Raw genomic sequence first — 25,673 nt, 5'->3', positions numbered from 1 at the left:
GGGTGCGATGCCCTGGCTGGAGGTGCCGTGCCTTGACTGAAGGTGGGTGCGTTGCCCTGGCTGGGGGTGCGATGCCCTGGCTGGGCGTACGATGCCCTGGCTGAAGGTGGATGCGATGCCTTGGCTAGGGGTGCAACGCCCCAGCTGAGGGTGCGATACCCTGTCTGGGGGTGGGTGCAATGCTCTGGCCGTGGGTGGGTGTAATGCGCTGGCCGTGGGTGGGTGCAATGCCCTGTCTGGGGGTGGGTGCAATGCCCTGGCCACCGGTGGGTGCGATGCCCTGGCTGCGGGTGGGTGCAATGCCCTGCCTGGGGGTGGGTGCAATGCCCTGGCCGCGGGTGGGTGCGATGCCCTGGCCGTGGGTGGGTGCAATGCCCTGGCCGCGGGTGGGTGCGATGCCCTGGCTGCGGGTGGGTGCAATGCCCTGGCTGCGGGTGGGTGCGATGCCCTGTCTGTGGATGGGTGCCATGCCCTGGCTATGGGTGGGTGCAATGCCCTGGCCGTGGGTGGGTGCAATGCTCTGGCTGTGGGTGGGTGTGATGCCCTGGCTGGGAGTGGGTGCGATGCCCTGGCCGTGAGGGCCGGGCTGCGCGGGCTGCAGGGGTGAGCGGAAGGCGGCCGCCAGCCTGTGCCGCCGGGGTAGCCGCCGTTAAGAAGGGCCGGCGTGCTGGGGGGGGTGGCACAGCAGCACGTACGTGCGCACGGGGAGCTGGGGGCCCCGCAGGTCGAACGTCGGGGTGGGCGCCCAGCTCGCCCTGCCCTCCTGATGAAAGGATGGTGCTGAAATTGTAGCGAAAAGCGCTGCAAAGTGAGAGCCATTACCTCAACTTATTAAGAGTCAAACAAATTTATGGGCTGCTATAAATACCAGCGCTCGCCCGGGAGCCGCGAGTCAGGCGGGACCCGCGGTGTCAGCACCCCGGCGCGGCTGGCGGATCGACGGAGGCACCGGCCGCGCGGCCGGGGGGGACGGCTGCACCCTTCGGACGCTGCGCTGGATGTCGGTGGGGTGCGCGGGGCCGTTCCCAGCCAGGGCCGTTCCCGGGGGCTACGTGGCTCTGCACCGGGCGCGGGGCGCTGCTGTGCACGGGGTGCAGCGGTGGTGCACGGGATGCAGTGGTGCTGCAGCCCCCGCGGCGAAGCCTCCCTGCTGCAGAGGCTGCATGCACCACCCATGCACATCTCTGTGTGTGAACGGGGTTGGCACGAGGGCTGGAAGCCGGTGGGAGCGACGGGGTCTGCTCCGACCTCAGTCCCTGCTGGGCATTGTAGGCTCTGCCCCGGCCCAAAGAGCCGTTTCTTTCCCCGTTACAGGTTGGAATCGGCGGCGTGTGGTGGGAAAACGCTTTCCCCAGGCTTTGGGGTGCTGGAAACCCAGTTTTTCGGGGTCTCCAAGCCCGTTGTGAATATTTGTCCCCGGGGTCCTGAGCGCCCGCCTCGGTGGCACTGTGCATCTCCCACCTGCCCGGGCAGCTCCACGATTTGGGGCTGGGGCCAGGTGAGCAGCACGGAGGGGCCGGGAGCTTCGCCCCCACCGCCACCACGGGATGATTTCGTTTGCTCCCTGCGTGCCTGCCGCAGCGAGGATTATCTTTTGGAATAAATAATTCAGGGATTTGCCAAGGTGCCGCGGAGGGAGGCGCCGCTGCAGCACGCGCCGAGGGCTGGCAGCTGCCCACCAGCGCGCCAGCACCGGGGGACAGGGAACCCGGCGGTGCCCGTGCCCCTGGCCCCAGCCACCCCCTGGCATGTGCACACCCCTGCTTTTCCCAAGCGGAAAGCCGGCTAATGCCATTCGATTTGCAAGGAGCCTTATTTTGCAAATCCACTTGTGTGCTGGGGCTTTAACTCCCGATTACAGGATTAATGGAGATTACCCGGCTGGTTGGAGTCTCCTCGCCGAGCTCTTTAATGGGAACGCGTTAATGGGTGCTGTTGTGCAATAGGGATTTGTAAGTGCGTCGCAGGGCGAGTGGCCAGGCCCGAGGGGCTCTGCCTTCCCTGCGGAGCGCCGGCAGCCGAGCAGGGGCTGCATCCCGCTGCAGGGGTTGCATCCCACCACAGGGGCTGCATCCCACCATGGGGGCTGCATCCCACTGCAGGGGTTGCATCCCACCACAGGGGCTGCATCCCGCCGCAGGGGCTGCATCCCACTGCAGGAGCTGCATCCCACTGTGGGATCTGCATCCCACCACGGGGGCTGCATCCCGCCACAGGGGCTGCATCCCACGATGGGGGCTGCATCCCACCGCATGCAGGACGCTGCCCGGGAGCTGGTCCCTGAGCAGACCGAAGGTGACTTTTCCCCATTTATTTGCATGCGGAAGCTGCTGCCGGTCTCCCGTCGGGTCCAGGCGGCTCCTGCGCTTTGGGCCCTCTGCCGCTCGCCGGGGTTTCGTTTTCCAGCGAGCTGGAGTGAAGCGCAAAGGGCAGGTCGTGCGTGGGGCAGGGGCATTTGCTTGCCGGCCGGGAGGGTCGGGGCCGAGCGGGGCGTCGGGGCCGCTGCAAGGAGGGGACGTGGGTGAAGGTCGCCACGATCCGCCGCCGCGGAGCTGCAACCGGAGAAGCTCGGGCTATAAATAAAGGCCGCGTTCCCGGCAGTGGCGGTGATTTACTGCCGGACCCGCTGGCCCGGGGCCGGGCCGGCTCTCCATCACTCCGTAAATCCCTGTCGGAGCGCGGCGGGGGCCCGAGGGAGGCGTTCGCGGCGCTGCTCCCTGCCCCGCGCCGTCACGCTGCTCAGCGCCGCCCCGGCCCCGCGCGAGGTGCCGGGCGCTGGGGCTGCGGGTGCCGCATGTGCCGTGGCCGGAGGCTCCGTGCCGGGGATGCTCCGGGGGACGGTGATGGGAGAGGGAGCTTCTCCCTCTGGCACCCTGCTGGGTGGTACTGGGGGCACTGGGAAAGCGCTGGGGGCACTGGGAGAGTGCTGGGGGACTGGGAGAGCACTGGGGGCACTGGGAGCACACTGGGGCACTGGAAGGTGCTGGGAGAGCACTGGGGGCACTGGGAAAGTGCTGGGAGAGCACTGGGGGCACTGGGAGAGTGCTGGGAGAGCACTGGGGGCACTGGAAGGTGTTGGGAGAGCACTGGGGGCACTGGGAAAGTGCTGGGAGAGCACTGGTGGCACTGGGAGGTGCTGGGAGAGCACTGGAGGCACTGGGAGAGTGCTGGGGCACTGGGAGGTGCTGGGAGAGCAGTGGGGGCACTGGGAGAGCACTGGGAGACTGGGAGAGCAGTGGGGGCACTGGAAGAGTGCTGGGGGACTGGGAGAGCACTGGGGGCACTGGGAGCACACTGGGGTACTGGGAGCGTCCTGGGGCACTGGGAAAGCCCTGGGGGTACTGGGAGCACACTGGGGCACTGGGAGGTGCTGGGAGGGCAGGTGGGGCACTGGGAGCACACTGGGGTACTGGTGGCATTGGGAGAGCAGTGGGGTCACTGGGAGAGCACTGGGAGTACTGGGAGAGCGCTGGGGGACTGAGAGCACCAGTAGGCACTGAGAGCACACTGGGGCACTGGGAGCATCCTGGGGCACTGGGAAAGCCCTGGCGGTACTGGGAGCACACTGGGGCACTGGGAGAGTGCTGGGGGTACTGGGAGGGTGCTGGGAGTACTGGAGAGCACTGCCTGGCCCTTGGAAGACAGCAGTAGGCACTGGGAGGGTGTTGGAATGGCACTGGGAGCAGTGGGCTGGCACTGGGTGCACGGCGTGAGAACTGGGTGGCACTGGGAGGGTGCCGGGGGGCACTGGGAGAGCACTGGGGGGCCCCGGGCTGGCACTGGGAGCACCGGTCCCCACGGAGCAGGATGCATTTCCGCGTCAGCATCCCGCGCGCGCAGGCGGGGACGAGGCCAGCGGCCCGGCCCGGGGGCTCCGGATGCCTGGGCTCCGCCGCCGCCATTCCCACGGCTCCCCTCCGCCTCTGGACGCTCCGTAGGGCCCGGCGGCCACTCGGCACGGGAGCGCGGTGGTGATGGATGGGCTGGCGGGGGCAAGCTGCAGGCCATAAACCCTGTCGCCGGGCAGGGGCCAGGCTTCCTTAAGGATTTCGTTAATAAGATGGATATGTGCCGCGCGTAGTTTGCTGAGAGGATGGATAGCCGCCGGATCCAGCGGCTCGCGCCGCGGCTATGGGGTTTAAATTTCCTCCTCTGAGCAGCGATAAATCCTGCAGCGGCGATGGCTGGGAGGCCAGGAGCTGCCCGCGGGAGCAGGATGGAGGGTGCTGGGTGCCGGGAGCTGCCCGTGGGAGCGGGATGGAGGGTGCTGGGTGCTGGGAGCTGCCCACAGGAGCGGGATGGAGGGTGCTGGGTGCCAGGAGCTGCCCGTGGGAGCGGGATGGAGGGTGCTGGGTACTGGGAGCTGCCCACAGGAGCGGGATGGAGGGTGCTGGGTGCCAGGAGCTGCCCGCGGGAGCGGGATGGAGGGTGCCGGGAGCTGCCCACGGGAGCGGGATGGAGGGTGCTGGGTGCCGGGAGCTGCCCACAGGAGCGGGATGGAGGGTGCTGGGTGCCGGGAGCTGCCCACAGGAGCGGGATGGAGGGTGCTGGGTGCCAGGAGCTGCCCATGGGAGCGGGATGGAGGGTGCTGGGAGCTGCCCATGGGAGCGGGATGGAGGGTGCTGGGTGCCGGGAGCTGCCCGCGGGAGCGGGATGGAGGGTGCCGGGAGCTGCCCGTGGGAGCGGGATGGAGGGTGCTGGGTGCCGGGAGCTGCCCGCAGGAGCTGCCTGCATGAGGGTTAGCGCTGCATGGGAGGGGGTAGCACTGCACATGCAGGGGATTAACACTGCATGGGGGGGGGTTAGCACTGCACGTGGAGGGGGTTAGCACTGCGTGGGGGGGGGTTATCCCTGCACACACATAGGGTTAGCGCTGCGGGGAGGGGGGGGGGTAGCACCCCGTGGGGAGGGCGTGAGCACCGCTCAGCGTGGGGTTTAGCACCGTGCGGGGCGAGCGTTAGCACTGGACACGGGGGGGGGGGGGTGGTTAGCACTGTTGGGGCGGGGGCTAACAGCGTGTCGGGGGGGGGGTGTCAGCAGCACAGCGGGCGGGGGTCGGTACCCCCCGGGCACGTGGGGGGGGGGTGGCACGGCTTGGCGTGGGGGCGAGCACACACGTGGAGGGTCAGCATCGCACGCGGCGCCGGCACAGCACAGCACAGAGGGGTGAGCACTGCACGCGGGGGCGTTAGCGCTGCGCGTGGAGGGGTGAGCACTGCATGGCGCGGGGGGTAGCACTGCACAGGGAAGGGGGTAGCACTGCATAGGGAAGGGGTTAGCACTGCATGGAGTAGGGATTAGCACTGCATGGGGTAGGAGTTAACACTGCGGGGGGAAAGGGTTAGCACTGCATGGGGAAGGGGTTAGCACTGCACACAGAGGGGTTAGCACTGCGTGGGGAAGGGGTTAGCACTGCATGTTAGCACTGCACATAGAGGGGTTAGCACCATGCGCAGAGAGGTTGGCACTGCATGGGGAAGGGGCTGGCACTGCACACGGAGGGGTTACACTGCATGGGGAAGGGGTTAGCACCATGCACGGAGTGGTTAGCACTGCATGGGGAAGGGGTTAGCACTGCATGCAGTGGGATTAGCACTGCACAAGGAGGGGTTAGCGCTGCGCAGGGAAGGGGTCAGCAGCGCACAGGACAGGTTGCCCCACGCCGCGTTTCGCAGCCCCACGGGCCAGCTGCCGGGACCAGCTGGCTGCAACCAGCCCTGCCGCCAACATCGGAGGGACGGGCTCGCTGCTGCTGCGGGGCCCCGCTGGTGCCCATCCCCGTGTCCTCATGCCTGTGGCCGCTGGGCAACGGGGGAGCGGGCGGCAGGAGGGGACGGGACCCAGGCGTCCGGGTCCTGCCGCGGAGGCTGGGAGGGCGCCGCGCGACGCCGCGTTCGCTTAGCGAGCGGGAGGAGAAGCCTCCGTAAAGCCACGATTCAAAAGCGATGTTCTTCCCGCCGGTCCTGAGCCGCCGAGCGTGAAAGCGCGGCTGCAAAAGCGGAGCAGCGTGCCTCCCCGCCCAGCTCGTTAGTATTAATTACCGTGCGGGGGGGGGGCAGCTGAGGCTGGTGAAAGGCAGCTGTTGCTGCCCTCCCGGCCCGGCTCCGGATGCCGTCGGCTTTGCACTGAATGGTATGGGGATGCGTTGCGGGAAAGCAGCACCGGAGCAGCACCTCCGTCCCCGCCGTGCAAACACGTCCCCGCCGCCGCCTGCCGGCCCTTCCTCCCCCCCTCTGGTTCCCCTGCGATGCATTATTAATGATATTGTATTAATGATAATTCCGGAGGAGAGTCAATAGGAGGCTGAAGCCTTGGCAATTTTCGCCTGCTAATATATTAATGCGATGTGTCTCGCTGCATTTGGGGCTTTTCCAGCGGTGGCGTGTGCCGCGGCTTTCGTGCAGTATTAATGAGAGCAAAACGTGCTGTGACAGCAGCTGGGATCTCCGGGAACCGGCACCCGTGTCGGGGAACGTCCCGGGGCCGGGCGACCCGGTGGGGACACAGCAGGGACCCCCTGCCCGCACCTTGCTCAGTGGCTCTGCGGGGAGAGGTGGCCGCGAGCAGCCCCGTGCCGTGCCCCAGCTGCTCCCGTCAACCTCCGCGAGCCAAGGTGCAAGCAGCGGAAATAATGCCTTGGCCTCGGAAACCCTGGCGAAACGTACCCTCGGTGCCTGGGAGCGCAGGGCTGCAGCATGTCCCTGGCAGGGCAGCGCTAACGGAAGTGTTTAGGGCTGCACAGCTGCCAGCAGCCCTGTCGTCGCGGCCAGGCCAGGAGCCCTGCGCCGGGGCACTCGTTTCAGGGTGCCAGAGGTGGCTGGTTTGCACGCACTGGTTTGGGTGCTCTGGTTTGGGTGTTCTGGTTTGCACACACTGGTCTGTGTGCTCTGGTTTGGGTGTTCTGGTTTGCACGCACTGGTCTGTGTGCTCTGGTTTGCACATGTTGGTCTGTGTGCTCTGGTTTGCACACACTGGTTTGTGTGCTCTGGTTTGCACATGCTGGTTTGCTCTCACTGGTTTGCACACACTGGTTTGTGTGCTCTGGTTTGCACACACTGGTTTGGGTGCTCTGGTTTGCACACACTGGTCTGTGCGCTCTGGTTTGCACATGCTGGTTTGCTCTCACTGGTTTGCACACACTGGTCTGTGTGCTCTGGTTTGCACACACTGGTTTGGGTGCTCTGGTTTGGGTGTTCTGGTTTGCACACACTGGTCTGTGTGCTCTGGTTTGGGTGTTCTGGTTTGCACGCACTGGTCTGTGTGCTCTGGTTTGCACATGTTGGTCTGTGTGCTCTGGTTTGCACACACTGGTTTGTGTGCTCTGGTTTGCACATGCTGGTTTGCTCTCACTGGTTTGCACACACTGGTTTGTGTGCTCTGGTTTGCACACACTGGTTTGGGTGCTCTGGTTTGCACACACTGGTCTGTGCGCTCTGGTTTGCACACACTGGTTTGCTCTCACTGGTTTGCACACACTGGTCTGTGCGCTCTGGTTTGCACACACTGGTCTGTGCGCTCTGGTTTGCACACACTGGTTTGTGTGCTCTGGTTTGCACACACTGGTCTGTGCGCTCTGGTTTGCACACACTGGTTTGCACACACTGGTTTGCTCTCACTGGTTTGCACACACTGGTCTGTGTGCTCTGGTTTGCACACACTGGTCTGTGCGCTCTGGTTTGCACGTGCTGGTTTGGGTGCTCTGGTTTGCACACGCTGGTCTGTGTGCTCTGGTTTGCACGCACTGGTTTGCACACACTGGTTTGCTCTCACTGGTTTGCACACACTGGTTTGTGTGCTCTGGTTTGCGTGCTCTGGTTTGCACACACTGGTCTGTGTGCTCTGGTTTGCACGCACTGGTTTGGGTGCTCCGGTTTGCGTGCTCTGGTTTGCACACACTGGTTTGGGTGCTCTGGTTTGCACGTGCTGGTTTGGGTGCTCTGGTTTGCACGCACTGGTTTGGGTGCTCCGGTTTGCTCTCAAAGTCTGCACACTCTGGTTCGCCCTCACTGGCTTGCACATGCCGTTTTGCTCCCTCGGCTTTGATCGCGCTGCTTTGCATATGCTGGCTCGCTCTCACTACTTTGCATGTGCTGGTTTTCTTGCTCTCGCTGTGGCATTTCAGTCTGCACAGCAGTGGCATTTCCCAGGCTCCGTTAGGATGGGGATTGCGGATTTGTCCTTTTGCTTGGCAGGCAGAAGCTGTAGGATTGCTCACAGGACCAGCTGCCGCCTCGCAGGCAGAGCTCTCCTCCCCGCTCGCGGGCTGCCTGCGGCTCCGGGGCAGCCGCGTGCCGGGGGCCGGGCTCCTCGCACGCCGGGCGGCAGATGCCACCCGCTCCTCACACCTCGTGCTCCCGGGCCGGAGCACGCGAGCCGGGACCCGCTGCGCCGCGGGAGGCTGCAGCGCCGAGCCGCAAGGAGCTGCCCGAGCTCCCCGGCCGGCTGTGGGGAATCGGCGCCTGGCGCCCGCCCCACGCGCGCGCCCGCCTGCCCACGGGGCGGCCGCATGCCACGAGGGGGGTTCTGCGCATGCGGAGCGGCTCGGCCGCGCGCTGGCATTTCCCGGCTGCAGATCCCGCAGCCAGCTGGTGCCGGCACACGTGGCGTGGAGGCGGGAGGTGCGGCGCGCACGTGGCCCGCGGCTCGCCTGCCTTTTGCTTCGCGTACTGCAGCCAAGCCTCGCGCGGCGCCGCCCCGGAGCTGGGCTTATCGCCCCCCTCTCCGGAGCCTCCGCTTCTGCCTCCCTCCCTGCCCCGTGCCTCCCTGCGAGGCTCCGTGCGCTGCAGCGACTGGGCTCGGCCCGGACTCGCGAGCTGCTCCGGGTGGTGTGGGCAGAGCTCGCTGCCTGCGCGCTCGCCCCGTGGGGGCAGGTGTCCCTGTGCAATGGAGTGCGGCACGCTCGTGCAAAGGCCCGCGTGCTCGCGCTGCAGAGGCCCGCTTGCCGGCACCGCAGAGAGCCATGCACGCGCACCGCGGCAGCCAGCGTGCTGACGCTGCAAAGGCCGGCGCGCTGGGTCAGCACGCTTGTGCGGCGGTGACCCACGTGCTTGCGCTGCAGGGGCCCCGCGTGCTCACGCTGGGGAGCCGGCGAGCTCGCCCTGCGGAGGCCCATCTGCTCGCGCTGTGGATGTCCACGCCTTGTGCTGCAGAGGCCCCCGCGCTTGCACCGCAGAGGCCAGCATGCTCGCAGCAGGGAGGCCCGGATGCTTGCACCAGGGAGGCCAGCGTGCTCCAACTGCAGAGGCCAACGTGCTCGCGCCATGGAGGTCCACTAGCTCACGCTGCAAGGGCCAGCGTGCTCGTGCCATGGAGGTCCACCAGCTTGCACTGCAAGGGCCAGCGTGCTCACACCGTGGAGGTCTGCTAGCTCGCACTGCAAGGGCCAATGTGCTCGTGCCATGGAGGTCTGCTAGCTCGTGCTGCAAGGGCCAACGTGCTCGTGCCACGGCGAGTGCCGAGAGCCCTTTTGCAGCCATGTTGCCGTGTGCGGGACTGGTCTGAGCTCGCCTGCTCCGGGCACTCTGGCAGCCAGCCTCAGCCCCACGCCTGCATGATGCCCGGTTCGGACCTGGCCCAAAGGGGAGGGGGGTCCACGGGATCCTGCCACCCAGATCCCAGCAAGGGGATCCGCTGTGTCGCTGGGACGTTGCTGTCCCGCTCGGGGGACATCGCCCAAGTGCCACCACCGGTCCCAGCAGCTCCTGCTCTCGGCTGGGACGTCCCCCTCCCTGCTTGACAGGGGCCGGGAACGTGACCCGGCAAATCCCTGCTGGCCGCAGGGAGGCTTGGACTAAGCTCCCCACACCGGGAAAGCTCCACATTGCACATAAGGGAAGCACCGTGGGTTGAACGGCCGGCTGGAGAGGGAGCCGCGAGGTGTCTGGGGTGCCCAGCCCCATGGCACCCCGCACCCTTGGGGGGGCCCCCGAGGAGCAGTTTGCTGCTTCTGAACGATTTCCCGGGAGCACCGCCGGCGCACGTCAGCGCGCGAGCCCCGTCCGTGGCGCGAGAGGCACCATCTGTCGCCGGCCCGCGTGCCTGCTGCCTGCAAACCCCGCACGGCTCGGAGCGCGCCGCTCCAAAAGCCGGGGCGGGGGGGGGGAGGGCTATTTATATGTACAAAAACAAATAAAAAAGCAGCGAGGCTGGGAGCTGCCAGGAGCGGAGAGCAAGACGTGCTGCACGGTGGTGCCGAACATGTGGCAAGTGCCACAGCCTGCCGCAGGTGCTGGTTCCCCGCGTGGCGCCCGGGGAAGGGCCCTGGGGGGCAGCTCGCAGGGCTCCCGCGCTCTCCGACGGCAGCGTAGGGTGCTGCGGGGCTGCACCTCGCCCCCGCGGCCCTGTGGAGTCACCCTGCAAGGCGGCAGGGTGCTTGGGGACAGACCCACCTGTGGCACTCGCTGCCACCCGTGCTATTGCCCCTTGCACCCTGCCTTGGACCCGTCCAAGGGTCCCGTGCACCCTTGCAGCCTGCCCTTGCCCCTTGCACCCTGTCCTGGCCCCTTGCACCCTGTCCTGGCCCCTTGCATACTCCTCCTCATGTCCCATGCACCCTTGCACCCTGTCCTGGCCCCTTGCACCCTGCCCTTGCCCCTTGCATACTCCTCCTCATGTCCCGTGCACCCTTGCACCCTGCCCTTGCCCCTTGCACCCTGTCCTTGCCCCTTGCATACTCCTCCTCATGTCCCATGCACCCTTGCAGCCTGTCCTGGCCCCTTGCTCCCTGCCCTTGCCCCTTGCATACTCCTCCTCATGTCCCATGCACCCTTGCAGCCTGTCCTGGCCCCTTGCACCCTGCCCTTGCCCCTTGCATACTCCTCCTCATGTCCCGTGCACCCTTGCACCCTGCCCTTGCCCCTTGCACCCTGTCCTTGCCCCTTGCATACTCCTCCTCATGTCCCATGCACCCTTGCACCCTGCCCTTGCCCCTTGCACCCTGTCCTGGCCCTTTGTATACTCCTCCTCATGTCCCATGCCCCTTGCACCCTGTCCTGGCCCCTTGCACCCTGCCCTTGCCCCTTGCAGCCTGCCCTGGCCCCTTGCACCCTGTCCTGGCCCCTTGCATACTCCTCCTCATGTCCCATGCCCCTTGCACCCTGTCCTGGCCCCTTGCACCCTGCCCTTGCCCCTTGCACCCTGTCCTGGCCCCTTGCACCCTGTCCTGGCCCCTTGCATACTCCTCCTCATGTCCCATGCGCCCTTGCAGCCTGCCCTGGCCCCTTGCACCCTGTCCTGGCCCCTTGCATACTCCTCCTCATGTCCCGTGCACCCTTGCACCCTGCCCTTGCCCCTTGCACCCTGTTGTGGCCTCTTGCACCCTGCCCTGGCCCCTTGCACCCTGTCCTGGCCCCTTGCACCCTGTTCTGTCCCCTTGCATACTCCTCCTCATGTCCCGTGCACCCTTGCACCCTGCCCTGGCCCTGTGCACCCTGCCCTTGCCCCTTGCCGGATCTCTTCCCTGGCCATTGCTGGGACTTGGCTCCTTGGCTCCTCCAGGCAGAGCTGTGCCCTCTGCAGGGGGCTGTGGGGTCCCCAGGTCCCGGCTCAGTGGGGCAGGGGTGCTGGGGGGGCCACGGAGGTGTCACGCTCCTGCCTTCCCGAGTGTTTGCAGCAAAAGCATCACGGCAGGCAAAGAGAGGCCCGCGCGAGCCGGGTGCTTCGCCCGGGGCCGAGCGGGGCTGCCAAGTGCAGGGTGCTCTGCCCGCCGGTGCTCCCCCTTTCCCAGCGCTGGCCCTGGCTGTGGTCCTGCATCCCGGCCGGGCCACTGCTGCGGTGCCCCTGCGCAGGGGGCAGAGCAGAGCAGAGCTGGGTGCCCAGGGAGCAGAGATGGGTGCACAGGGAGCAGATTTGGGTGCACAGGGAGCAGAGGTGGGTGCAAGCCCGGCCAAATCCCTTCCTGCTCAGCCATTGGTTTTATTGCTTAATCGAGCTTAAAGCGGTCAAAATTAATGCAGGTGTTTCTGAGGCCTCGGCGGGCCGGCGGGAGCAGGGTGGTGCAGGTCCTTGGGGCTCACGATAACCTCGTGTGTCACCCCCCCACCCACCCTCTCCCACCGCTAATTGCTTCTGTTAATTACTGCCGCCGGCGGAGCGGGGCCCCGCGGGCTGTGCACGATGCAGCGATGCAGCGATGCAGCGATGCAGCAGGGGGGGGGGGGCTGGGGCCGGTCCCTCCCGGCGGGGAGCTGAGCGGGGCTGAGGGCTCTGCCGCCTCGCGCCCGCAGGTGGAGGTGGAAGTGGAGAGCATGGACAAGGCGGGGAACTTCATCGGCTGGCTGCACATCGAGGGCGTCAACCTCTCGGTGGCGCTGGTGGAGCACGCCCTCTCCAAGGTGCACTTCACCGCCGAGCGCAGCCCCTACTACAAGTCGCTGCTCTCCGCCGAGGAAGCCGCCAAGCAGAAGAAGGAGAAGGTGAGGGACGGGGCCGCACATGCCCGGCATCCTGCGGCGCCTCACGGGACCGCCCGGAGCATCCCCGCGGCGCTCGGCCCCGAGCCAGCATCATCCCCCCTCTCCCCTCCTCGCCCCGCAGGTCTGGTCCCACTACGAGGAGACGCCGGTGGAGGAGGTGGTGCCGGTGCTGGAGGAGAAGGAGCGCACGGCCAACTACAAGCCCGTCTTCGTCACGGAGATCACGGACGACCTGCACTTCTACGTGCAGGACGTGGAGACGGGTGAGGGCAGGGCTGGGCGCGCGGCACGGCGCTGCGCGGGGCGGCCCCCGGCCCTGCATCCTTCCCAGCACCGTAATTAGGCTGCTTTAATTAAAAGGCAATCATGGGGGGGGTGCAGAACGGGGCCGGACGGGTGCCCCCTCCTTGCTGGGAGCTGCCGTGCATTCCCGGTGCCGCTCCGGCACCCTGCAGAGAGGGGGGGGGGTCTCTGCCCGCAGCCCACCCCGGCACGGCTGCGTGCTGCAGGCAGCTCCCGCCTCGCGCATCCCAGCTGCCGCTTCCCCAGGGCCAGAGGCGGCTCTTTCCCGGCTCCGGCATGCGGCGGTGGCGCGGGTGCCGCCGGGTGCCAGCCAAGCCGGCCGGGGCGTTTCGCAGGTGCCCAGCTGGAGAAGCTGATGGAGAACATGCGGGGCGAGATCGCCGGCCACCCGCCCGTGGAGGGCTCCTACGTGCCGCGCCGCGGCGACTACTGCATCGCCAAGTTCGTGGATGGCGAATGGTGAGCCGGGCGCGCGCCCCCCCTCCACCCCCGCCGGCACGACCCCCCCCCCCCCACCCCGGATGGACCTGCCGGCTGATTTCGAGGATCGGTGCCCGTCGATCCACTAATTAGCCTGGTTGCTCTGCACCCCGGGCGGGGGGGGCTCGTCGATCTGCTCCGGCAAAGCGTTTTTCCCCGTCTCCCATCGTGGCGTCCCAGCTCCGGGACCGGCAGGGGATCCCTGCGCAGGGGGGCCGGCACCCCATTTCGGGGCTGCTCAGGCTGAGTCGGGGAGGTCGAAGCATTGGGGAGGTCGGGGTTGTGCAAGGGGGGGGGGGGGGTCGGCGCTCACCATCCGGCTGCTGCTTCCAGGTACCGGGCGCGGGTGGAGAAGGTGGAGTCGCCGGCCAAAGTGCACATCTTCTACATCGACTACGGCAATGTGAGCGCGGGGCGCCGGGTTCGGAGCAGGGAGGGCAGCCCAGGGCGGGCGGCCGCGGCGGTGCGTCCCCCCCCCCAACCCTTCCAGCCCCCTTTTTCCCCCTGCAGAAGGAGACGCTGCCGTCCACGCGCCTGGGCGCTCTGCCCCCCGCCTTCAGCACCCGCATCCTGCCGGCGCAGGCCACCGAGTACAAGTTCGCCTTCATCCAGGTGCCCCAGGACGTAAGTGCAGGGTGCAACGGGGTGCAACGGGGTGCAGCGGGGGGGGTTGCACGGGTCGAGCCCTGCCTGCGCCCGCAGGACGACGCGCGGGCGGACGCGGTGGACAGCGTGGTGCGCGACATCCAGAACACCCAGTGCCTGCTCAACGTGGAGCACCTGGGGCCCGGCTGCCCCCACGTCACCCTGCAGTTCGCCGACTCCAAGAGCGACGTGGGGCTGGGGCTGGTCAAGGAAGGGCTGGTCATGGTGGAGGTGCGCAAGGAGAAGCAGTTCCAGAAAGTGGTAGGTGCCTCCTCGCCCCCTCCGCCCCGAGGACGTTTTGGGGCCGGGTTGCACGTCCCTTCCCTAGGGAAGGGTCTCCCCTATGGTGCATTGAAGGGGTGCCACAGAGGGGCTGGGTGCCCGTGTCCCCTGGGAGCTGGCGTCCCTCAGAGACCCCCCCCCTCCTGCCCCCGATGTCGGCCCCTGCCTCCCCCTGCGGCCCCCCCGGCAGGGCAGGGAGATGGGGCAGGGTGGCCCTGACGGCCGGTGTCCCTGCAGATCACCGAGTACCTGAACGCCCAGGAGACGGCGAAGAGCGCCAGGGTGAGTCCAGCGTCCCCGGAGCCGGGGCGCGGGGAGGGTCGCAGAGGCGCCGGGGCGGGTTTGGGGTGGGAGAAGGGGCAGGAAGTCGGAGGAGTGGGGCCCCTCCATCTCCAGGGGCAATGTGGGATGCAGCCCCCCATCTCTGGGGGCGATGCCGGATGCGGCCCCCCATCTCCGGGGGCGATGCCGGATGCGATCCCCCCATCTCCGGGGGCGATGCCAGATGCGGCCCCCCCAGCACGTGTCCTTTCTTGCAGCTGAACCTATGGCGCTACGGCGACTTCCGCGCGGACGACGCAGACGAGTTCGGTTACAGCCGCTAAGGAAAGCTTCGGGGCCCGGCCGTCCCCACCCGCCACCACCACACTAACGTCTTTCCCCCCCCCCCCCGCGCCCCCCCCGTCCCCATCCCCGGGCCCCCCCCCCCGTCCCAGGTCCCTGCCGGGGGCAGCCCGGCTCCCGGTGCCTTCGAGGATGCCCCTCGGCTCGGCTCGGCGGGTGGCGAGGGGGGCGGGTGGCACCGCGGGTGGCGAGGGGGGGCGAGGGGGGGTCCCGGCCCCCTTCCTCCTGCCTTCGTCTGACTGACAGCTCCACGCGCCCTCGCCCGTCCTTCCCGCCGCCAGCGGCACCGCTGCCGCCGCCGCCCTGGCCTGTATTTAAAGCTTCGGAGGCCCAATAAAAGTAGTCAAGCGTGGCGCCGTGCCTCTGCCACCGCGGGCGCCGGGGGGGAGGAAGAGGAGGAGGAGGAGGCTGGGGGGCTCCTGTGCACGGGGGCCGCGGCAGGCAGGGCCGCTCCTGCCCGGCGAACCCCCATGCCGCCAGCCCTAGGGGACGTTTCCCGGGGCGAAGGTCCCCGTGGGGTGGCCTGGGGTGGTGGTGGTGGGGGGGCAGATGGGGCAGCCCCCAACCCTGCGGCAGCCCCAACCCCGGGGCCCCGTCGCTGGGTCGCTGCCCTGCGTCCCGGCCCTAGACCCCCAGCGCCAGGTCCCATCCCTGGACCTTGACCCCGAACCCCGTCTGGCTCCGGCTCAGGTGCCCCTGCCCACGCTGCCCCCCCAGCCCTGGCCCCAACCCTGACTCCAGACCCATATTCCGACCCTGGACCCCAACCTTGGCCCTCAACCCTGACCCCAATCTCAGACCCCAACCCCAGACCTCAGGTCCAGACTCCAGCCCCAACTTCTACCCTGACCACAACCCCGACTTGTGCCCCCAACCCCAACCCCAACGTCTACCCGGACTCCTACCCATCACCCCAGACCTCAAACTTGACTCCAACCCTGGACCCCAACCCTGACTCCAGACCCATATCCCAGCCCTGGACCCCAACGTTGGCCCCCAATCCTGACCCCAGTCCCAGACCCAACCCTGACCCTGACCCCAACCCCAGAATCCAACCTTGGCCCCCAACCCTGACCCCAATCCCAACCCCAACCCTGACCCTGACCCCAACCCCAGACCCCAAGCCTGACCCCAGACCCCAAACCTGACCCCAATCCCAACCCCAACCCTGATCCCAATCCCAGGCCCCACCTTAGCCCTTTCCCCACCCCTCGCCGCCGTGGGGCACCCCACACAGAGCTCAAACCATCAAGCTCATCCAGGCTCGAGTACCCCAACGCAGCCCCAGCGTCGGGCTCGGTGCTCATGGGGCGCCCATCGAAGGGGCTGCACGCGCCCCCCACCTCCATGCCAGCCCGGCTTGGGGACGCGCAGCGCCGTCTCGCTGGCAGACGCGGCCGGTTAGCGCCTGGCACCGCGGCTCGGCAGCGTCCCCGGAGCCGCTGCGCTGCTGATTACTTTGATTACTTTGATTACGGGCTTGCTGCTGGCGAGGTCCCTGCGCAGCCCGGGGCGGACGGTGCCGTTCGCCGGCCTCGTACGGAGCCGTCCCCGCAAGCCACGTTGCTATTGGCAAGCTAATTATAGGGCCACGCTAATTTGATTTGAGCGTAATTACAGTGGAGCGCACTGTATGGCAAGTTTCAATAATTAATGCCATCGAACAATTGTAATTAAAGGACGAGCTTGTGGAGGTGCCAACGGCGGCTCCGGAGCGGGGAAGGGGGTTGCGGGACGGCGCGGCGGCTCGAAGCAGGGGCTTCTCTGGGTTGCCCCAGCTCTCGTGCCCATCACCGTGGCATCGAGGCGGTCTCCAGCCCATCCCCAGGGACAGTCCTGTCCCAGATCTGACCCACCCAATGCCCGCTGTCCCTGCTGCATCTCCAGGAGCAGAGCCTCGGTGCTTCCGTTCCCCGTTCCTGAACCAGGGCTTCCTTATCCACCCCAGCAAGGCACCGCCAGGCTGCAGATGGGAGCAGGGTCCCTGGGGGAGGGGGGGGGGGAATCTCTGGGGGGGGTCTTGTAGAGGTATCTAGGGGGTCTTTGAGGGTCTCTGGGAGTCTCTGGCTGTCCCTGGCTCACTCTGGGTGGGGGGGTGAGGGGGTCCCAAGGGTCTCTGGGGATCTTATGATGAGTCCTGGTGGTCCTTGGAGGTGCCTGGAGGTCACTGATGGTCTCTAGGAGGTCCTCGAAGGTCCCTGGGGAGGTTCTCTGGGGTGGGGGGTCCCTGAGGTCATCCCGTGGGGATTCCTGATGGTCCCTGATGGGAATCTCTGGGATCATACCCCCAGGATCTCCAGAGCAGCCCTTGAGGGTCCCTGAGGGTCTCGGGGTGTCTTTGAGGGTCTCTGGGGGTCCCTGGGAGTCCCTGGAGGTGCCTGAAGGTCCCTGGTCCCCAGCGTCCCATCTGGCCTGGGTGGCCACGGGACCATGAAGGGACCTGGGCAGGGCACGGCCCCCCGAAGGGAGCATCGCCGTCGGGCTGGAAGCTGCGGGAACCCCTCGGCGTCCTCCTCGCGGCGAGCGATTCAGCCGCGGCTTCTTGCCTCGCTTGCGGGGGGGCACCGCGGCAGCAGCACGTGGATGCAGCGCGCCCGGCCGGCAGCGGCGGAGACCTGCCCTTGGAACGCGCTGCGGCTCTTCCGGCGTTTTCACTCTATTCTTTTCTTGCCTTTTGTTTGCTTTTTTTTTTTTTTTTTCCTGGCACTTAACCTTGAAGTTATAATAGCAAGTGGAAACGAGCCCAGCTTCGTTGCCTGCGCTGTTAATTAAGGCCCTGCTCCCCAGCAGAGCCGCGGGACGCGGCGGGGGTGGCAGCCAGGCAGGGGCACGGTGCGGGTGCGGTGGCGGCTGCTCCCCGGGGTGGCCCCCACCCGGCTCACCGGGGCCCCAACCACTGTCCCCTCTCCTCATGCCAGGGGCTGCCGGATCCCTGTCAAACCGGAGGTGCCCAGGGCCACCCCGTCACGGGGACCTGGGACTGTGTGATGCTGTGCAAGTGGGTGTGCAATGGCTGTGAAGGTGGGTGTGCAATGGCCATGCAGGTGAGCGTGCAACGGCTGTGCAAGTGGGTGTGCAATGCTGTGCAGGTGGGTGTGCAATGGATGCACAGGTGGGTGTGCAATGGCTGTGCAGGTGAGCATGCAATGGCCATGCAGGTGAGCGTGCAAAGACCATGCAGGTGGGTGTGCAATGGCCATGCAGGTGGGTGTGCGATGCCACACAGGTGAGTGTGCAACAGCCGTGCAGGTGACCATGCCACGGGTCCCCAACGCCAGTGACCCCAAACACACTGCTGAGAGCAGCCGAGCGCACACAGAACCCCACAGTGACATGCGTCCATGACACACACCGGTGTGGGCACGCCAGCCCATGACGCACACGCGTGTGCGGTGGCACAATGCACCACGCACGGTGACCCCGGGCAGCTCTGACTGCAAAACGGGGCTCAGCCCCAGCAGAGCACAGACCTGCGTGCTTGGAGAGCAGCACGAATGGGATGGGACACTGTGCCATGGATGCCGAGGACAGGCTGCAGCACCCCAGCCCATCCGGGTGCTGCTGGAGCGCCTCCCCGCTGGGATCGCCAGCCCGCAATCACCTCCTCACTGCCACTCGCACATGCATGGGGTGCATTTGTGTGCATGCACATGCATGGGTGCACATTTGCATGCATGCACATGCATGGGTGCGCGTGCAGCCAGGGGTGCGGGCGCAGCGTCCGTGCCCGTGGCCCTCACGCCGTCGTCACCTCCGCTGGAGCAGCTAAAGAAGAGGAGGAAGGGGCTCTTCCTCCCGAAATCCCAGGGCCCTCGGCCCCTTCCTCCAGCCGCCAACCTGTCTCCAGGCTTCCCCGGCCTCCCCGTCCCTACGGGGTGCAGGGAGACTCCTGGCATTGCAAAGCCCCTGTCCCCAACACGTCCTGACCTGCAGGGGCAGGAGCAGGTTGTGGCCTGTCCCCGACCCCAGAGGGACCTGCTGTCCTTACATGACCCCATCCCTGAGTGGGAGCATGTCCCCACGTCCCCCGTGCAGCTGGTGGCACGGCTGAGCCCACCAGGGTTGTTGCATCCCTGTGCAGAGCCAGGAGAGCCCACCAGCCCCTAGGGACACTCCTGTGCTGTCCCCAGCCCTGTCCCATGGCCCTGCCCCACGGCGCTCAGTGGGGCACAGTTAAACTGTCCCATCTGTCCCTCTCGCCCCCCCCCCCCACCTCCAGGTGGTCACTCAGGACCCCCAGCCCCAATCCAGCCCCGGCCAGGCCACCCCGGGGACCAGCTTGGTCCAGAGGAGCAGTCGGACCAACACAGGGACACCAAGTTCCTGGTCACCTGGGAGGGCTCGAGGCCCTGAGCATCCCCAGCCTCTGTCACCCTGCCCCAGCACGGGGACAGGGCCACCCACCCTCCTCCCACCCACACAGCCAATGGCAGGGCCACCATGCCACCGTGCCGGGCCACCCCACCACCTGTGACCATGCTTCCAGGTGTCACTGGCCACCTCTCCACGGCAGAGGACTGTGTTCCTCCGATGTGCACTGTGTCCCCAGCCAGGGGACACCTTTGGGACCACGTGCCCTCCCCATGTGCACAGCTCCTCTGCCCCTCGGCTCCTCCTGCCGCCACTGGAGCGGGTGGCACATCCTCATCACAGGGAGAGAGGAGACAGGCAAGTCCCGCCCGGCTGCTCTCGCGCTGCAGAGCAGAAGTGGCCATTTAACACCTCCGCCATGGTCGCGCCATGAATGACGGTTTCATCTCCGCGTCCCGTGGGACCCCTGCACTGCGGGGCTGTGGGGCGGTCAGCAGTCCCCTGGCACTGCTGGCACCCCGGCAGGCAGGGTGCTGCCGCTCGGAGGACGCCACCGTGTCCCCCTCGCCAGCCGGCTCCCCCTCTTGCCTTTTCCCTTGGCATTTGGCACCTGCTGGTTTTGGAGCTGTCCTGCTACACGCCATGCCGAGCCATCCCCAGGCAGCCACGGAGGCTTTGGGGTGCCACCACCTCCCCGGGCGGCTCTGCATGGCCGTGGGGGACACACTGCACCCCTGGACTTGTGCTGTCAGGACCCAGCCACACATCAGGGACTAGCCGCGGTGCAGGACATGGGCACGCAGCAGGACACGGCCACGCTGCAGGACATGGCCACACTGCAGGACACGACCACGCTGTGGGGCACGCAGGATGAAGGGTGGGCCAGGTGCAGGTGGGCTCATGTTCCTGGGGTCGGGGGGTCCCATGCTTGGCCACAAGCTTGTCCCCATGCCCGTGGCCCCTTGTCCCGTGGAGCTCAGCCACCCCACCCCTCCGTGGGTCAGGCTGCTGGGGGTTTCTGCTGCTTCGTTGAGGCTCATGGCACCCACCTCCCTTTCTGCCGGCGTGTCCGGAGGCCCCACCCCAACCTGCCCCTGGCCAAACTGTCTCCCATTACAGGGTCTGGGTGACACTGGCTCAGGGTCCCCATAGGCTTTGGGGTACGCAGGGGGGAACCCCTGGGGTGAAGGGACAAGGCATGGGGGAAGCCCCTTCGGTAGCTGGCTCACGTCTCCACACCACAGCACCCTGCTGCACCCTCAGCCCTGCCTCCCCCACGGCACCCCAGAGCACCCAACTGTGCTGGGGCTGTGCTGGGCACTGCTGGGGCTGTACTGGGCTGTGCTGGGGCTGCACTGGGCTGCACTGGGGCTGTGCTGGGGCTGCACTGGGCTGCACTGGGGCTGTGCTGGGGCTCTACTGGCCCGTGCGGGGCCGCGCAGGGTCCGGGCGCAGCCTCGGCTCCGCCGCGGTCGCAGCTCGCCGCCGCGCGGCCGCCGCGTGAGAGAGAGAAACGGCTCCATCTGCCGGTACCGGCACCGGCGCCGGCACGGGACAGACCCGGCACGGGACAGACCCGGCATTGCTCAGCCCCATCCCTGCACGGTGCCAGCACGATATAGACGCGGCACAGCTCAGCCCCGGCATGATGCAAACCTGGCACAATACAGACCCAGCATGATGCAGATCCAGCACGATACAGACCCGGCACGATACAGACCCGGTATGATACAGACCTGGCACGATACAGACCCGGCATGGCTCAGCCCCATCACCGCATGGTGCCAGCACGATATAGACCCAGCACGGCTCAGCCCCGGCACGATGCAAACCTGGCACGATATAGTCCCGGCACATTATAGTCCCAGCACAATATAGATCCAGCACGATACAGACTCGGCACAATACAGACTCGGCACAATACAGACACGGCACAATATAGCCCTGGCATGATACAGCCCCAGCCCTGCGCAGCCCAGCACCATGCAGCCCTGGCAGAATACAGCCCTGGCATGATACAGCCGTGGCACAGCTCAGCCCTGGCACGGTGCAGCCCTGGCATCCGGCACCGTATAGACCCAGCACAATACAGACTCGGCACAATGTAGACTCGGCACATTAAAGACCCGGCACAATATAAACCCGGCACAATATAGAGCCAGCACATTATAGCCCCAGCACAATACAGACCCAGCACAACATAGACCCAGCACATTATAGACCCGGCACATTATAGACCCGGCACAATATAGATCCAGCACATTATAGCCCCAGCACATTATAGACCTGGCACAATATAGATCCAGCACATTATAGCCCCAGCACATTATAGACCCGGCACAATATAGACCCGGCATGATACAGCCCCATCCCTGCATGGCCCTGGTCCCACACGGCACCAGCCCTGTGTAGCCCCGGCACGATACAGCTCCGTCCCTGCCCAGCCCCAGCCCCACACGGCCCTTCTCCCTCCGAGCCAGGACCAGGACAACCTGGCAGGTTTTTTACCTGGGAAACGTCTCCGCCTCACCTAGGGGACAGTGTCCCGGCTGTGTCCAGGGGACCGTCTCCCGCACAGCCTCCTGCCCCTTCGTGGGGATTGGGAACAAGCCAAGGCAACACATTAACAGCCTCAGACCGGAGCCAAAGGAGCAAATGGAGAAGATATTAAACTTAAATTAAAATTAAATTGAAATAAATTGAATTAAACTTGCAACTTTCCGGCAGCTCATCTCAGGCCAAACTATTACATCCAGAAGAAGCGAGGGCGGATAATTAACACGTCTCATTAGTAACTGATCATTTGCTGCCAGCTGCCAGGGCCAGCCGGGGGGGGGGTGGCAGCCAGCGCGGCCAGTGGGCATCCTGCCACGGGCTCGCCCCTGCCCTGCAGCCCCCACGGGGTGCCCGGCCGTGCCCATCCCACGCCTCCGCGGGGCTGCGGGACATGCTGGGATCGGCCGCGGTCCAGCCCAGCGGGAAGAGCATCTCTGGGAGTCTCAACGGGGCAGGAGGGAGCAGGGGGGCTGCTGGGTCTGGGCTGTCGGTGGGGTGTGAATTCACCCCCTCCATGGGAAACGCTGTTTGCCCACGGAAGGGGCTGCCGGTGCGGGCCATTCCCTGCGGAGATGTGCTCGCGCCTCTTCCGGGGTGTCACGGGCCGGGATGCAGCCTTTGCACCCTCCCCACCCCAGGGTCTGCAGTCAGACCCCCCCCCCCCTCCAGACCTGGGGCAGGGAGCCCTCGGGTGCTCCTGTCCCCCCTTTCCCACTGCCTGGGGACCGTCCCGGACAGCCAGCACTGTCCTGGCTTGTCCCCACGCTGCGGCACCACTGAGGCCGGGAATGAGCCCATCGTGGAGCGCAGGGCAGGTAGGAGCCAGCCAGCCGGGCCCAGGCACGACCATGCACCGCTCTGCAGATGAAGCAATTAGCTGCCAGAACAATTAAGCTAATTTTAGCCTATTTATAGACAACAGGGCCCCAGGACGAGGGAGAGCAAGAAACACGGCTGCAATTAACACCCAGGGTGGAGAAAAACAGGCGCGACACGGAGGCAGGCAACAACCCAAGCAAGAGCAGCGCGGAGGTGAATGTGCGTCTGCACCCGCGGTGCCAGGGCTGGGCAGAGGCAGCGCCCGGCGCTGGGCTCTCCGGCGGGATGCTGGGACGGGGCTGGCAGGGAGCCGGTGAGGTGCTCCGCGGAGGCCGTGCCGGCTCGCTCCTGCCCTCCGTGCATCGCAGTGGCAGCAGGATTGCAGCTGGGGAAGGGGGCCAGAGCAGTGCTAACCCCGCTCCATCCATGGGGCCAGGCTGCAGCCGGGGCTTCCCTGGGACAAGGGACCCAGGCGTCCCAGCACCATGCGGGAGGCACCGACCCCACTGTCCCGGGCAGGCTCGTGCTCTGCCAGCTGCCAGGTTGATCCTGTGAGCCTGTGCCGGTGTGTGGGTCCGTGCACGCTCCCGCCGGCCCGGCCTGGCACCGGGGCGCTTGGCAGCCCACTAACAGCGTGGTAACGAGGCAGCCTGAAGCACGGCAGTAATGACGGAGCAAGCCCGTATCATTAAGGAATGAGAGGCGGGAATGTAGCTGGCAAAGCCGAGGTCGTGCAGTAATTGCTCCGGGGTCCATTATGTGTAATTTAGTGATCCGGGAGAAGAGGGCACTTGCCATAAAGTACAAGACAGCTTTATTTCGTGCAATCGCACTCCTACACTCTGCCCAGTGTTAAATGCATCCCGGGCTGACGTCTGCCTGGGGGGGCCGGAGATGCTCCTGGGTGCCGGGAGGCAGGAGTGGGGCAGCACCCAGACACACAGGAAGGCGCCTCGAGGCCCGCGGCTGCCGGCCGGCTCCGGGCTCCGAGCGGGAAAGGCAGCTGCTGGCAGACGAGGCGCCGCAGCGAGGAGCCGGCGCGCACCCTGCAGCGCGGGCAGGGCAGGGGCCCGATGCCGGGGTGAGGGGCTTCCTGAGTCAGGGCTCCCGGACAGCCCCGCTGCCTCCCCTCGCTAGCAGAGGGGGACACTGATCTGCGCTGATGCCATTGGGGCTCTTGCGGAGGAAACGGCCGAGCGGGCAGTGACAGAGGGCCGGGACAGCGCCGTGACTCGGCGAACGAAGCCGGCGGGTTTTTCCTCCCACGCTCCTTGTTGCAGCTGTGGATGCAGCTGTGGATGCTCCTTCCCCAGAGGAAGGAAGGGGAGGAAGGGCCCTGAGGGCTGGCGGGGGGGCGGCGCTTTCTTGTACCGGGCACATGTGGCCCCGCTGGGCTGGGGCACAGGGCGGAGGAGGATTTGGGGGCAGATTTAATGCGCGTTGCTCCCTGGGTGCCAGGTGCTGCCGGTACCCGGGGGGCCGGGGGAGCAGAGCGCACCGGTTCTGCCGTTATTAAAGCTTAGTTATTAGCCGTGGAAGGGAAATGGCAAATTGGGCGATGAGGGGGTGCCCACGCGGGGGGGGCAGGGGGGGGCAAGGAGTGTCTGCAGGCACGCGATGGGGATCCCCCCCTCGCTGCTGGGACCGGGCTGGCTGAGCACCCGTTGGGGCACATTTTGGGGACAGCACCTGGCTGGGTGCCAGCTCCGTGCTGTGCTGGGGCCCTGGGAATGAAACGGGCCCGGCACTGCCCCGCCGTGGGCACAGGGACCACGGCGGGTGACAGGGACCACGGGGGGGGTGGCAGGGCTGCGGCAGGTCCAGGCGATGGGTTGGCCCCATCTCTGCCCCTCCTGGGGGACAGGAGGGACGGACACGTCCTGCTGCAGGTTTGTGCCAGTCGCAGGACACCTCGGCACATGTCACTGCGGTGGTGGGATGGTGACGAGCCCCCGGCCGGGCCGGCCTCCGTCCCCCCCCCCCCCCCGCACAGGGAGCTGCATACTGGGGGCAGAGCCTGGCACGGGGCGCTGCATGGTGGTGGCACCAGGGGCGGATACTGGGGGCAGGAATGTGTAGGGGGGTGGCACTGGGGACAGGCCATGCAGAGAGAGGGTGGCATTGGGGACAAGCCCTGGGGACAGGCAGGGTGGAGGGAGGTGACAGTGGGGACAGGCCCTGGGGACAGGCTAGCAGGAGCAGCTGGTGCAGGTGGTGCCTGGGTTGGGCCCTGCCAGAGGAGGAGGAAGAGGAGGAGGAGGAGTGTAGGGAGGGGAGAGGAGGAGGAGGAGGAGGAGGAGGAGGAGGGAAGAAGGAGGGCTGCAGGCAGGGAAGGGAGAGGAGGAGGAGGAGGAGGAGGAGGAGGAGGAAGGCAGCAGCTGGCGGGGGGTGGGCAGCAGAGGCCTGGCGCACTCAGTGCCCAGGGCACCTGGCTCTGCTCGGCTGGGCCTGCGGGGGGGCTGTGCCCCAGAGCCGGGGGCACCGCAGGGCTGGGGGGGGGGCGTGTGTGCACGCGTGTGTGTGCGTGCGTGTGTGTGCACACGTGTGTGTGTGTGCACGCGTGTGTGTGTGTGTGCACACTCACCATGGTGTGGGCGGCTGTGCACATCCACGCACCCAAGTCCTGGGGGTGGGTGTGGGGTGGGTGGGTGTGTGTGTGCACATGCGGGGGGGTGGGTGCATGCACCCAGGTCCGGGAGGGGGTGCGGGGGGGGTACGGGGGGGTGCCGGGGGTGCCAGGCCCTGCTCTGTGCGTGTCCACCCCGTGTGTCCCTGTGTCCGTGTCGCTGCCCCTGTGTGCTGCCGCCGCCGCCGCGCGGGGCAGGGCGGGCGGACTGGGGCCGGGGCAGGTGCCGGGGCAGGTGACGGTGGCTGCGGGCCGGGTGCCGGGATGGAGAATCCCGGCTGGGCCGCGCCGGGTCGGGGCAGGTCCCGGTGCTGGTGTGGGTGCTGGTGCCGGTGCCGGTGCGGGGCGGCGCAGCCCCGCCGGCTCGGGGGCAGGTCCCGATGCCGGTGCCGGTGCCGTGCAGTCCCGGCGGCTCCGGGGCAGGTGCCGGTGCCGGTGCCGGTGCCGGTGCTGGTGCCGGTGCGGGGCGGTGCAGTCCCGGCGGCTCGGGGCAGGACCCGGTGCCGGTGCCGGTGCCGGGGCGTGGCGTGGCGGCGCAGCCCGGGCGGCACGGGGGCAGGTGCCGGTGCCGGTGCCGGTGCCTGTGTGGGGCGGTGCAGCCCCGGCGGCTCGGG

The 25,673-nt window shown here is 67.1% G+C and overlaps 1 protein-coding gene across 1 annotated transcript in view; it reads left to right on the top strand.

Annotated features, from left to right (window-relative positions):
• SND1 (staphylococcal nuclease and tudor domain containing 1) overlaps positions 1-14,799 on the top strand; it is a 149,475-nt gene extending 134,676 nt beyond the window's left edge. The window contains exons 17-24 of the mRNA XM_067317608.1: positions 12,225-12,413; positions 12,535-12,676; positions 13,052-13,175; positions 13,530-13,599; positions 13,707-13,820; positions 13,899-14,102; positions 14,361-14,405; positions 14,663-14,799. Of these exons, the coding sequence (XP_067173709.1) occupies positions 12,225-12,413; positions 12,535-12,676; positions 13,052-13,175; positions 13,530-13,599; positions 13,707-13,820; positions 13,899-14,102; positions 14,361-14,405; positions 14,663-14,728 (954 nt within the window). The 3' untranslated portion in view covers positions 14,729-14,799. The remainder of the gene's footprint in view (positions 1-12,224; positions 12,414-12,534; positions 12,677-13,051; positions 13,176-13,529; positions 13,600-13,706; positions 13,821-13,898; positions 14,103-14,360; positions 14,406-14,662) is intronic.
• The last annotated feature ends 10,874 nt before the right edge of the window (positions 14,800-25,673 follow it).

This window comes from Apteryx mantelli, chromosome 1, assembly GCF_036417845.1.
Source record: "Apteryx mantelli isolate bAptMan1 chromosome 1, bAptMan1.hap1, whole genome shotgun sequence".
Taxonomy (NCBI): domain Eukaryota; kingdom Metazoa; phylum Chordata; class Aves; order Apterygiformes; family Apterygidae; genus Apteryx; species Apteryx mantelli.
This window is presented reverse-complemented; position numbering and strand designations above follow the sequence as displayed.